We start from the raw sequence: 14,225 nt of genomic DNA, 5'->3' as shown, positions 1-14,225 counted from the left end.
GAAAGCGATTCACACCAGACATCCCAAGAATATTGCTGAACTGAAACAGTTCTGTAAAGAGGAATGGTCAAGAATTACTCCTGACCGTTGTGCACGTCTGATCTGCAACTACAGGAAACGTTTGGTTGAAGTTATTGCTGCCAAAGGAGGTTCAACCAGTTATTAAATCCAAGGGTTCACATACTTTTTCCACCTGCACTGGGAATGTTTACATGGTGTGTTCAATAAAAACTGTCACGGCTGTATGTGAGCAACAAGAGTATACACAGTAAAAAGAGCTACTGACCGGACCCAAACTAGGGAGGATAAAGGGTGACCCCTGTCAGACCCTCAAAGCTCTCCCTATGCTGCTAAAGCACATGCCCGGATCCAAATGGCGGAACGAGGCATGCCCGCGTACCTAAGACTGATGACCACTGTAACCCCTACAATAGTGTAAGGGGCACGGCCACCGGTGCCCTGCTCAGTATATGGAGGGAACCGTGGCCACCTCAGATCCAGTCAGAAAATAACCAGGTACACAACAATGTCTGCACACTTAGCTGAAGGAGCTGCAGCCGCAGAGAAGACGGATCCAAGGACAGCTGGCAATATCCAGAGTGCTTGCTGCAGCAGAACACAGGTCCAGTGAACTGATAGCTACAAGTGAAGATACTCAAGCAAGAGCTACAACTGAAATGAGAAATATAATCCACGCCCTACAATAGGAGGAGGGGTGATTTAAAGGCAGGGAAATCAAACGCAGGAGGAACAGCTGGGAGGAAGGAAACAGAAAGTAAAGACTTCATCACAGGGGCAGAGAAACAGAGCAGTGAGAACTCCTCCAAGCTCTAGTAGTGACATCATCACAGGGGTGGAGAAACAGAGCTGTGAGAACGTCTCAAAGCTCTGGTAGTGACAAAAACATGGTAACATTTAATTCTTTGTGTTATTAGTTTAAGCAGACTGTGATTGTCTATTGTTGTGACTTAGATGAAGATCAGATCACATTTTATGACCAATTTGTGCAGAAATCCATATCATGCCAAAGGGTTCACATACTTTTTCTTGCAACTGTATATATCCAAGAGGCAGATGGGCGATTAATGGGATCGTTTCATCTGGGACATTGATGGCATATCCTAGCAAAATACCATCAGAGTCAGAAAGGTGCAGGACCCACCTCTGGGACCCACCTCATCTCTAAAACGGACCCCCGAAAGTGAAGGAGCGCTCTCCATTACGGATGAGCGAACCCGAACTGCTAAGTCCGGATTCGTACCGAACTTTGCGAGTTCCTTTTTCACTGAAGTCCAGGTTCGGGTGATTTTATTATTGTCCGTTATAACGGAAAGTAATAGCATTCTTAAGACGGAATGCAAAACAATATGGCCATTTAGGGGTTAAAATAAAAAAACAACTCCTCGCCTCATCCACTTGATTGTGCTGCAGCAGCTTCTTCCATCTTCACTGAACAGGACCTGCGATGACGTCAATGCGCTCTCCCACGTGGTGACATCATGGCAGGTCCTGTTCAGTGAAGATAGAAGAAGCTGCTGCAGCACAATCAAGTGGATGAGGCGAGGAGTTGTTTTTTTATTTTAACCCCTAAATGGCCATATTGTTTTGCATTCTTTCTTAAGAATGCTATTATTTTCCGACATAACCATGTTATAATGGAAAATAATAATAAAATGAAGTTCGGGTCCAGAACCCGAACTTCCACGGGTTCGCTCATCCCTACTCTCCATTCATTTCTATGGGAGTTCAGCTATTTTCGGTAGTCCCACAGAAATGAATGGAGGGTGGGCGAGCACGCGCGGCTGCTCTCCGCTCACATTGGGGGTCCCATTCTGGATACAGGTGCCGGTCCCCACAGTTGGGACTAGCAAATTGCCACCAATGCCAACCCGTTTAAATACAGAAGCAATCTCTTCCTCAAGTTTCAATACCTCCGCTTGCTGAGAGTGAATGGCCGAAGGACGCTGTCTTTGTGCTGTAAACGTCTTACGGTGAATTGCTGCGGTTTGGTAATGCACTTTTCTAGTTAAAGGAGTGCATGGCTTTGCCACACAGCACCAGGACCCTAGGATTTTTCATGTCGCAGATGGGACTGGGGGTTACCCCATTTAATGGACTGCAGCTGCATGAATGGCAGTACCACAAGTCCCAGCTTGCCTACATGTGACAGGGATACAATGGTGTGGGGGATCTCTGCTGTAAACAGGGCTACCTAGTCTGGGATTGGATGTAACCTTTCCCCACCCCACAACCAGGAGGCAGAATTTTGACTGTGCACCAATGAGAAGATGGACTCTCTTACTTGGCATATCTGGCTTCGTTATGCACCTTTAACTCTGCATGATACTTGACGATCTGTTCCGGAATCGCCTTCGCCACCGCTTCTTTCAGCTTTCGTAAAGGTTCTCGCAACCGCTCTCCCTGCAGAAGGAAAAGAAAAATTAAAAACTTACAGATCCTCCATTTGATCCCTGAGCAAAGGCAGCGTCGCGTGCAGAAGAGGACGCCATGACTAGATGCCCTAGTGATGTCACACACCCATGCCGTCACGGGCTGTACGTTCCCTTGCCATAGCAGAAGGACGACATGATCACACGATTATGCCAGATAACGAGATTTTTTTGGACTCACCTGTAAAATCTCTTTCGCGCCGAGTTCATTGGGGGACACAGGACCGTGGGTATAGCTGCTGCTGCCACGAGATCCCGCATGGAATGTGGGAAAAAGATGCACAGGAACCCTTAATAGGACTGGGAAAGCATGAAAGCGTATAACACGCAGTGAGAGGCTGGGAAGAAGAGGAAAAGCTCAGTCAAACGAAGCCAAAGGGCTGGAGACACTTCAGAAGTCGTGGCTAGCATCACCGAATATCTACAAGAAGGACAAACTGTTTTGATGACTGAAAATGAAGTCCAGAAGGAACCTCAGGATAATCGAGGACCACAGAACCACCTTGGGCGACCAGATTGGACAACCAGGATGTCGTACATGACCTCAGACCCCACAGAAAACCCGAGGTGCGGGTCTATCCAACAGAAATAAGTCTGTGTAATCCAGGCACGTATGAGACCTGGCCAAGCCTAGGGACAGGTAGACCCAGACAAAACCTCACCCAATGTGTAGGCACCAGGAAGGGATAACTTGGAAATCCGCCATGAAAGCATCGAGCAAAATGGCAGAAGACCAGTTCTGGAACGACCACCCAGGTGGATTAAGAAACAGAGATAGAGATGGGCACAGGAGATGAAAACCCACATGGGAACCCATCGGTGGCAGTGACCAGAAAAAAAACAAAAAAAAAAACACGTGAACGGCAAGTAGTCTGGGAGGAAAAACAGTGTCCTTGAGGATCAGGAACACCTGCGCCATGCTGCGGAGAGAAATGTCGTGTACGAGACTGACCGAGGCTGGATCCAGGACAAGGCCATGGCTGGAGCTAGACAGGGGAAATATCCAGAGACGGCGCTGTGAGTACACTCATGGGAGCGGAGTAATCCTTAAGTCCTCCTCCTCTGTCCTGTTCCATGTAAGAGACAACAAGTATGGCTGCTGTGACCGCTCAGACAGAGATAGTCATCTGGCTTTCCCAGACCCCAACCAATTCTGTGAGACCGGTTCATTGCCGCGTACAGCTCTGCCAAAAAATAAAAAAAACTCCCTAAGGACGAGGTCATATGGTGGGCGAATGCCCCCAGAGCCACAGAGGCCCCTTCGTAAGGTCCCACGGACAAAACTGCCTGGAGCGGCCAAACCGAACATCAGGCTGAAGAACAAATACGCTGACGATAAGGAGAAGCAATACTGACACCAGAAACAACGGAGGTGCGTGGGCTCGTGAAAAGCGATCTCCCGCCATAGTGGAGCGACTCCGCCTGAAGGGGAGAATGTGGCTGGAGATGGGAGAAATACTCCGTCCGAAGGGGAGTGTGACGTCGAAGACCAACGCCAGAAACGTAGCAGAGAAAAAAACGGTCAAAAGGAGAGAAAAAGAAAACTAAAAAGAGAGCGGCACCTCCACCGCAGCGATACACAAATTCCAAAGAATGTGGATACTGGTCGGGTAGACAGAAACAGTAGCTGGAGCGAGTGCAAGAAGGGGCAGAGAGCGCGCAGCAATCCAACAGCGATCACCTATTAGCGGTGACAGAACAGAGAGGAGACACGTAGTCCGCTCACAGCTTGTGTGCCGAATGGGCATGTTCCGCTGCAGCAGCAGAAGAGGTCAGAGCCATTGCTGAAGCCTTCACAGCATCAACCGTTATCGCCAATGTCCCACTCGTGAAGGGAACAACGGCGTAGACATGTGCCACAGAAAAGGGGGTTACTCCAGCTGAAGAGCCACGTACTAGCGCACGCCAGAAACGGGGAACCCATCAGCTACAGCCTTCCATGCTATTGTAAACACCCGACACTACTGGAAATACCGGATCCGATGAGGAAAGTAACAGACGTGACTCGTGCTGCCAGAAAGGGGGCCAGTAAGCCAGTAAAGTGTTTTAGTTTTTTTTCCTTTCACTCCATCGTGAGGGCTGGGGGCGGAGCTTCAGAAGGACGTCAGGGCGCGAAAATTGCTATCCGGGAACAAGCACCACCCCCCCCCACTCCAGCATGGAAAGTGCGGCCTACTAGGCCTGGGACTCGCATAGGCGTGAGGCCGGGCAGGATGAAAAAAAAACTGCGGAACCCCGAACCCTGTGACCATGGAGGGCCTGGGACAGGCATTCATGATGCCTGGAGGTTAGATGCACGACCGCCACCTGAGGGGATGCCACTGCCGTAGAAACAGTAGCGCTGGGCCATGGAGGGAAGGAGTGGGGAGCGAGGGGAGGTGGCGGCTAGGGGGGCCGTAAGAACCCGGATAAATAAGAGAAGAATCCAGGCTGAAGATTGAGGATGGATGGAGGGAGTTGAGAGAGAGTGGGGACGGTGGAGTGGACGGATGGAGTTATACTCACCCCATCTTGATCCTCTTCTCTTCACACCCCCCCGGGTACCAGCAGGGTCACCTCTTCAGCCGCTGGCACCGAAGTGGCATGGAGGGAGGGTCGGATCCAGGTGACCCCTTGGCTGGCGGGATGCAGGGGAGCGAGGCTGCCCTGGTTCTCTTTTTTTTCTTGGGGGAGCTGGACAGTGAAAACCGACCCAGGCCATGCTCCCAGGGGACAGGTAGGCTAGGCGGCCCGTTCCCCCTCCCTGTAAAAAGAGAAAAAAAAGGAAAAGTATAGCAGAGTTGACCCTGCACAGGGAGGTCTGCCTCCTACGACACTAAGCTAGAAAAACGGCTATGCTCTCTCCAGGCTGGAGGGGTATAGCCGGCAGGAGGAGCTAACACTTTTTAGCCTAGTGTCGCCTCCTAGTGGCAGCAGCAGCTATACCCACGGTCCTGTGTCCCCCAATGATACGAGCGAGAAAAAACATTTTGCAGCTTTCTAACAGACTTTGTATTCCAATTTGTCCCCGTTACCCAAATCTCTGCTTGCTGTCAGTGACTGGAAACACTCCTTTCATTCCATTCAGAGGATGAAATGCCTTTTCAGCCCAGCTCACAATGTGTCAGTGCAGGAATCTCTTCAGTCCTACAAGCTGCAGTCACTATGAAAATGCCAGGAATGAGGATGGCAGTGATGTCCAACGCCCGCTGCCTACCTTTTTTTGTAAGTAGAGGCGGCTGGTCCACCTTACCAGCATATCCTTGCTGCAGGGGAGGATGGAAGAGAGATGGCTGAATACAGAAGAGCGCTGGCCGGAGCTCAGGTCCCGAGACTGCAGGTAAATGCTTCAATACAAAAATAGGTAACATTAGGGATAGTGCAGGAGGTGCAATAGGTAACATTAGGGAGAGTGCAGGGGGAGCAACAGGTAACATTAGGAAGAGTGCAGGAGGTGCAACAGGTAACATTAGGAAGAGTGCAGGAGGTGCAACAGGTAACATTAGGGATAGTGCAGGGGGGGCAACAGGTAACATTAGGGAGAGTGCAGGGGGGGCAACAGGTAACATTAGGGAGAGTGCAGGGGGTGCAACAGGTAACATTAGGGAGAGTGCAGGGGGTGCAACAGGTAACATTAGGGAGACTGCAGGGGGTGCAACAGGTAACATTAGGGAGAGTGCAGGGGGAGCAACAGGTTACATTAGGGAGAGTGCAGGGGGTGCAATAGGTAACATTAGAGAGACTGCAGGGGGTGCAACAGGTAACATTAGGAAGAGTGCAGGAGGTGCAACAGGTAACATTAGGGAGAGTGCAGGAGGTGCAACAGGTAACATTAGGGAGAGTGCAGGAGGTGCAACAGGTAACATTAGGAAGAGTGCAGGAGGTGCAACAGGTAACATTAGGAAGAGTGCAGGGGGAGCAACAGGTTACATTAGGGAGAGTGCAGGGGGTGCAACAGGTAACATTAGGGAGAGTGCAGGGGGTGCAACAGGTAACATTAGGGAGAGTGCAGGGGGTGCAACAGGTAACATTAGGGAGAGTGCAGGAGGTGCAACAGGTAACATTAGGGAGAGTGCAGGGGGTGCAACAGGTAACATTAGGGAGAGTGCAGGAGGTGCAACAGGTAACATTAGGGAGAGTGCTGGAGGTTCAACAGGTAACATTAGGGAGAGTGCAGGAGGTGCAACAGGTAACATTAGGGAGAGTGCAGGAGGTGCAACAGGTAACATTAGGGAGAGTGCAGGGGGAGCAACAGGTTACATTAGGGAGAGTGCAGGGGGTGCAATAGGTAACATTAGAGAGACTGCAGGGGGTGCAACAGGTAACATTAGGGAGAGTGCATGAGGTGCAACAGGTAACACTAGGGAGAGTGCATGAGGTGCAACAGGTAACACTAGGGAGAGTGCAGGGGGTGCAACAGGTAACATTAGGGAGAGTGCAGGGGGAGCAACAGGTAACATTAGGGAGAGTGCAGGAGGTGCAACAGGTAACATTAGGGAGAGTGCAGGAGGTGCAACAGGTAACATTAGGGAGAGTGCAGGGGGTGCAACAGGTAACATTAGGGAGAGTGCAGGGGGAGCAACAGGTAACATAAGGGATAGTGCAGGGGGTGCAATAGGTAACATTAGGGAGAGTGCAGGGGGTGCAACAGGTAACATTAGGGAGAGTGCAGGGGGAGCAACAGGTAACATAAGGGATAGTGCAGGGGGTGCAATAGGTAACATTAGGGAGAGTGCAGGGGGTGCAACAGGTAACATTAGGGAGAGTGCAGGGGGAGCAACAGGTAACATTAGGGAGAGTGCAGGGGGTGCAACAGGTAACATTAGGGAGAGTGCAGGGGGTGCATACACCTCAGTTATAGAGTGTAACAGGAGAGGAACGTGTATAGGCAGAAGAGCGCCAGTCCGAGGGCTCTACGAATATCTCAGTCACTCCTCTGGGCTTGAATCACCCAGCTGATCATAGATCTAGCACTCTGCTCATGAAACAGGAGGTGCAGGCTGAACAGGCCTATGCATGGGAATATTTACATCTGAAATTTCGGATTGGAGGTAATACAGTCCACACATTGTACTCACTCTAGAAGAGCAGTGTTCATTTGCGGCGAAAACAGTTTCATCTTCTTGTCGCCATCAGGAAGCTGAACCCACTGAAATAGGAGAAGAGCAGTAATAACATGAAGGGGCGCCCCCATGCTGAGGTCTGTCCTCATCTGAGGAACGTGGCAGCGAAGTGGACGAGACTTGAACAAATCTCATCCAAATTCTGCAGGAAGTTTCCATACAAAATCTCACCAGTGGTGTGCACACCGCAATTAACCCTTTCCCTACATGTACCGTGGAAGGCTGGACTTTAGGGATAACGCCAATCGCAGACACTTAACCCCTCAGATGCGGTGGTCAAAAGTGACCATGTCACCTGAGAGCTGAAAACCCAGAAGTGCTGCTCTTCAGGGTCTGCAACAGCTCCCCCACATGCAGATCGGGGGAGCCGTTCAATTGCTGTGAAAGGCCTGGGTCGGCTGGAGACTATCTGGCCTTTCACCGATCTATTCCAATGTAAGAAATGGTCATCTAATGATTGCATGTTGTAAGGCCCTTGGGGGCCTAAAAAATAAAAGCAAACAAAAAAAAAAAAAAGTGTTTGGAGGTGGCCTCCAGATCGATCTTAGGGTCGTCATTTACCTTTGCCAGCTCCCTAATCTTCTTTTCGATTGCAGGAGGCAGCCCCTCGGGGACAGAAGGCGGCTTCTTAAACTCCTCCTTGACAACTTCCCCTGGCGGGCTACCGCTTCTTTTTTCAGGAGTCGGGTCCGGGCTTTCCAGCTTCTTCTCTGCGAAGGCATTGGCCGCTTGGAGAAGCTTGCTCTCAGGCACCATGGTGGACAGCAGGGGATCCGGCGCCGGCTCAGCCTCTCGTGGGGGTGGCGGGGGGAGGCTCGGGGCAGTGGTCGCAGACGTCTTAGGCGCAGCGGTGGTAGCGGTGACCATGGGCGTCCACGTCTCAAAGGCTTTCTTATCCCTTTCAAATCTTGCCAGCATCTCGTGGACATTGGCCATAATCTTTTTCTTCTTCTTCTCCTTGGTGCCATTCAGAGCTGTGAACCTAAGGGAGGAGACAAGTAAGATGGCGGCAGGACTCTCATCTGCCGCTCTATGGCAGGGATCAGCAACCTTCGGCACTCCAGCTGTTGTGAAACTACAACTCCCAGCAGACATACTTACTCAACTGTTCTTGTAACTCCCATATAAGTGAAAGGAGGATTATGGGAGTTGTAGTTTCAGAACAGCTGGAGTGGCGTTGGTTCCTGATCCCTGCTCTAAGGCTCCATTCACACGTCCGCAAATAGGTCCGCATCCGTTCCGCAATTTTGCGGAACGGGGGAGGACCCATTCATTTTCTATGGGGACGGAATGGATGCGGACAGCACACAGTGTGCGGTCAGCATCCGCATTTGCGGAGCGCGGCCCCGATCTTCAGGTCCGCAAAAGATAGAGCATGTCCTATTCTTGTCTGCAGCTTGCGGACAAGAATAGGCATTTCTATAGGGGTGCCGGGCGGGTTTGTTGCGGATCCGCAACACACCACGGACGTGTGAATGGAGCCTAAAGGGAAACACTGAGGTTGTGACAAGATCATTTTTACACGGCGTCACCACATTGAACATCTTACCCGGGTTTCGAGCATTTGCTTTTCTTGCTCTTCTTTTCTTCTTCTCGTTTCCTCTTCTTCACTTTGTCTCCTCGCTCCTTCATTTTCTGCCAGGAGGAAAGAACATGGGGGGGGGGGGGGGGGGGTTAGGGCCCTGTTACAACGAGCATTGATGATATGCTTTAGATAGACCTTTTCCCAAGGCAAAGTGCATGGAGGGTTAATGATTGTTATTACGATCATTCATCCCCCTAACACTTTGCGCCTCGCCAGCAGTTTACACAGGACGCTGGGCTGCCCACATACGAAAAAATTTGGGAGCCGCATGAAAGATGCGATTAACCAACAAACTAGTTCTTGCTCATTTGTTGGGCGATCAGCCGCACCAATTACCAGGGACCGAACGTACAAAAACATTTCCCCCCCCCCCCCCAATGATTGGCCCGATCCTTGGGCGGTATGAAAGGGACCTTCGACTTCTAGTGTCGGTGCACGCCTCTTAAAGGGGTTCTCTGAGACCAGAAACCCGTTTTCATACACCGGCGCTACGGCTCTAGCTGCGAGCTCTCCTCTGGTCCCCACAGGACTGGAAGGGTCACGTGCCGTCTACATGAACATCAATCAATGGCCTCAGCGGTGACACGTGTCGGCCCGGCATGTCACCATGGATTGACCGGCGGTAGAGACATGGCACGTCACACTTCCGGTCCAGCAGAGAGGACTAGGGAGCCTCAGGACCTTGCCCAGCATTAAAAAGGCTTCCTGGCCTCAGAGAACCCCTTTAATAAATCTGATGTCTCTTTGCCTTTACGCGTGGCAGTAATTGAAAGGATGTAGATCTGCGCCAGATTCTAATGGATCGACTACGAATCTGTCAGATCACAAGTGACGAGGTTTACCTTGGGAGATTTCTTCTTCTTCTCTCGGACAGATTCGTCTTCAGATTCGGACGCTTGTCTGAACTGCAACGTCCCCGTGTTGATATAAAATCCTCCGTACTTTGTGGTCAGGGAGGCTGGAACAAGCTCATCGTACTGAGGAGAGAAGGGGCAGAGGAGGGAATCGTGTAAAGAGGGGAGCATCCGAAATCTGCCGCGGACGCGACAAGCTCATTGGCTATACTGCGGCTTACCTCCAGCTATGTACGGGGGGCACCGTAAACATATACTGATACGTTAAAGGGGTCGTCTCGCGTCAGCAAGTGGCATTTATCATGTAGAGAAAGTTAATACTAATGTATTGCGATTCTCCATATTGCCTCCGTTGCTGGCTTGATTCATTTTTCCATCACATTATACTCTGGCGGTTTCCATGGTTACGACCACCCTGCAATCCATCAGTGGTGGTCGTGCTTGCACACCGTTGGAAAAAGTGCTGGCCGGGGCCGTGGGAGCTCACATAGGCTGGTGCAAGCACGACCACCGCTGATGGATTGCAGGGTGGTCGTAACAACGGAAACGTGAATCGCACTTGCATCTCTATTCATTCTCTATGGGATTGCTGGAGTACAGCGCTCAGCTACATCCATCGGTCCCGTAGACGTGAGTGAAGCCGCAGTCTCACATCCTCGCTGTCGCTCCATTCTCAGACGCCTGTTTTTGTGATCGCTGGTGTTCCCTGTAGTCAGAAATGTGACCTTGTCAGGAATGTCCTATGGTCCGTATTCTGCCTGCATCGGTAACGTTGCCGTCCTCCTTGTCCATATATTATATATATATATATAATCCTCTTGAAATCTCCGGAGACAAATTAGGATTCCGGAGCAATTATAGGCTCTCCAATCCCACGGGATACAATGGAGATGACTGCTCGGGGAGCAGCAGGATAACTGCGCAGGTGTTCAGTGAACCTCAGGGGGGAATCGAGATTCTGTACAGCAAACAGGCAACTAGCGAATGATGTGTGACCGCAGATTAGAAGCTGCCGCCATATAGGGCCCCGTGCAGCCGTCCATACAGGGGATCCCTGCAACACCCGGGCCGCTCACAGACTTTCATCTTAGCTTTAGGGCTCATGCACATGAATGTATATTTTTTCCCGTGTCTGATCCGTTTTTTTTGCAGCCCCGTATGCAGAACCATTCACTTCAATGGGGCCGGGGAAAAAAAACTAAAACGGAAATTACTCCGTGTGCATTCCGTTTCCGTATGTCCGTTCAACAAAAGAAATAGAACATGTCCCATTATTGTCCGCATTACGGACACGGATAGGACTGTTCTATTAGGGGCCGGCTGTTCCGTTCTGCCCTAAAAAGGTGCTGACAACTTACCGCCTCCGAGTTGTCGATGAATGAGTCGGACTCGTCGTAACCGTAGCCCATGTCAACGAGATCCTGCACGCGGTCCCGGCGCCGTTTCTTTCCCTATAGAAATAGGAGAGCTTAAAAGGCGAGGTCCGGGAACAGAAACGCATTGGCCGCTTTCTTCCGCGTACGGCACCGTGCTTCTCCGCGGGTTATGTACGTAATGGGGAGGATCTGCAGTACCACACACAGACTGCGGACGGGTGTGGGGCTGTTTCTGATAGAAAGCAGCCGTGTTTTTCTAATCCTGGACGACCGCTTTGAAGGTCTATGACACGTACATGCAGCTAGGGATAGGCATTATTAAAGGGATATGCATGGTCTATCCTCAGGATAAATCACCAATGTCACATCGTTGGGAGTCGGACTCGCGGTATTCCCGCCGATCAGCTATTTGAAGAGGCCGCGGTGCTCAGGCCAGTAACATCACTATCAGTCGCATGGTCTGGGCGATTGGGCCTGGCCGCTATACAAACATGGCGAAGAAGGCCGCGGCACTCAACAGAGCACCACAGCCTCTTCAAATAGCAGAGGGGCGCAGGGTGTCGGACCCCCGCGGATCTGATACGGATGAGATAGACTATCAATATCAAAACCCTGCACAACCCCTTTAAACAATCTTGCTGATGTCCAAGGGTTTAATACTACCTGTGCTTAATGGAGGGTCATGTGACCAGTCTGGTCCCCCATTTACTTACACTGGGACGTACTGCGCATGCTCGGTGCAAGTGAATGGAGCGCTGGGAAGGAGGTAAGTGGACCTGTGTCGACGGTTTAATAAGACCTATGACTTAGCTGCATGTAGGTGCCGTTCCAAGTACTAGACAGTGGCCCGTCTCTTTAAAAGGGCTGTGTCATCCTGGACATTGGGGTCACCGCGCCTGCGCCGAATGCGGAACGGCGCGAGATTTCACCAGAGCACAGGGCTGGCAGACAGGTGCGAGCGCTGCCTGGCCCTGTCAATCAGGACTTGGAGAGAGGCGACAAAGGTGAAGAACGGAGCCTCTAGGAGCGGGAACAACGCCCACCCCCCCCACCCCGCTCCTAGAGGCTAATTAGCATATTATAAAAGTTAGATTTCTGGCGTAACAGGGGCACAGATACAAGTAGGAATAGGCGAGTTAGGTTTAGCTGACATTAGCACATCGCTACTGTCAGCTAGCTTAATAGGGTTAAATCTGGTGACAGTAACCCTTTAAGCGCGGCCACCACTCCATTCGCTTACAGAAATCGCTCAGAAGTGGGACCCGCACCTATCAGACATTGGGGCTCCTAGCCAAATGCCCCCCCCCCCCCCCCCCATGTCCAAGATGGGAATACCCCTTTAAATGAGGAATCTACAACAACTCCACCCACAATATATGGACGATTACAGTCAGTGATTGACCCTTCAGAAGTGGGCGGAGCCAACAGGGATCGGCGCTGCCCACATTGGCGGGGTCGCTTCGGCCGGACCCCCACTTACCGGATAGGAGTGTGAAGTGCGATATAATAGTCACTTACGTATTTCTCCTCAAACTTCTTGGACAAGGCTTCCACTTCCTTCCTGGCGGCGTCCTCGTTGCTGAAGGGATCCAACGGCTTCTTATCGAGCTGAAATTCAAGAAGACGTAAGGAAAGTGATGCGCGACATCCTGGGGCTCCAGAAGACGCCCGTCTGCCGCCGCCGCTCACCTTCTCCGCTCGCTTCTCGTTTCTCTGTAACTTCCGCATCAGTTCTGGGTAGAAGAACTCGGGGCATTTCTTCTGATCCGGCTCGAAAAGCGTCAGAGCAATGCGAACGGTGGCGGCCACGGAGGTCTCCGAGTCCGGCTCCTCCATGTGAGGCTTCTTGGGAGATGGCGGCTGCAGACGTGGAACACTGGAGAGCTGGACCCTCCGGGGCTCGGCCATGGTCTCCCCCGAAATCAGGAACAAGGGCTCAGCTCCTCTATCCGATGGCTTGGGTGCGCGGGGCCGGAGGTTTCTGCTCTTGTCTCATCACTGCGGGCGGACCCTGTAAGGAAGGAATCACAGCGATAGATTAGGGAGGAAACCCACCTGCTGCTCGGTGCCTCCTCCATGATTTACACTGCAGCACTGCCTGTTCAGACTGCGTCCTAAAAAAACAGCCACACACTGAAGGCCTATATCAGGACAGGAGAGAGCTTTCTGTTGCCGATCTGTCCAGACTGGATACAACTGTAGCAAACGCTCAGTTGTGAGACATATTATGGATTTTGGCCTCTTATGTGCACACAACTGTCCTCATTCACTGACAGCAACCAGAGATTTCAAGACGGAATGGTTTAAAGCGTAAAACATATTAGAAACTTGTAGTAATAGGAATATGAGCGAGCACTCATACACTTGGCAACCAAATTGACATGTGCAGAAAATATTTATTAAATCCCCATAAAATACAAGTAATAAAATTTATAAGAACAATGTAGCAATAATATATATTATTGCTACATTGTTCTTATAAATTTTATTACTTGTATTTTATGGGGATTTAAAAAATATTTTCTGCACATGTCAATTTGGTTGCCAAGTGTATGAGTGCTCGCTCATTTTCCTATTACTACATTTGCCTTTTAAAGGGGTTGTCCGAGATCAAAATTATTTTTTAAAAACAGTTTACTCACTATTACTAGCCGAGTCAAGGTTCCCCAGATGTATTTGGGTCGTTCTTACACTGCTGCATGGCTCCTACGGTCCCCAACAGATTGTTGACATAGTTGTTTATCTGTGCGATCACTTCCTGCCGCACTGCACTGTGGGTCCCAGCGCAGCACGGCATCTCCCACTTTCTACAGTCTAACATCTCGTCCCTGCACCCGCCCCCCTCATATCGTCCACTC

The 14,225-nt window shown here is 50.8% G+C and overlaps 1 protein-coding gene across 2 annotated transcripts in view; it reads right to left on the bottom strand.

The window, feature by feature from the left end:
• UBN1 (ubinuclein 1) overlaps positions 1-14,225 on the bottom strand; it is a 32,903-nt gene that overhangs the window by 16,094 nt on the left and 2,584 nt on the right. For both annotated transcript variants that reach the window (XM_040439919.1, XM_040439920.1), the window contains exons 2-10: positions 13,057-13,378; positions 12,886-12,975; positions 11,350-11,442; positions 9,980-10,114; positions 9,102-9,187; positions 8,114-8,534; positions 7,508-7,578; positions 5,647-5,776; positions 2,303-2,421 (exon numbers count right to left, since the gene is read on the bottom strand). In XM_040439919.1, the coding sequence (XP_040295853.1) occupies positions 2,303-2,421; positions 5,647-5,776; positions 7,508-7,578; positions 8,114-8,534; positions 9,102-9,187; positions 9,980-10,114; positions 11,350-11,442; positions 12,886-12,975; positions 13,057-13,275 (1,364 nt within the window). In that variant the 5' untranslated portion in view covers positions 13,276-13,378. The remainder of the gene's footprint in view (positions 1-2,302; positions 2,422-5,646; positions 5,777-7,507; positions 7,579-8,113; positions 8,535-9,101; positions 9,188-9,979; positions 10,115-11,349; positions 11,443-12,885; positions 12,976-13,056; positions 13,379-14,225) is intronic.

Source organism: Bufo bufo, chromosome 7 (genome assembly GCF_905171765.1).
Source record: "Bufo bufo chromosome 7, aBufBuf1.1, whole genome shotgun sequence".
Taxonomy (NCBI): Eukaryota; Metazoa; Chordata; class Amphibia; order Anura; family Bufonidae; genus Bufo; species Bufo bufo.
This window is presented reverse-complemented; position numbering and strand designations above follow the sequence as displayed.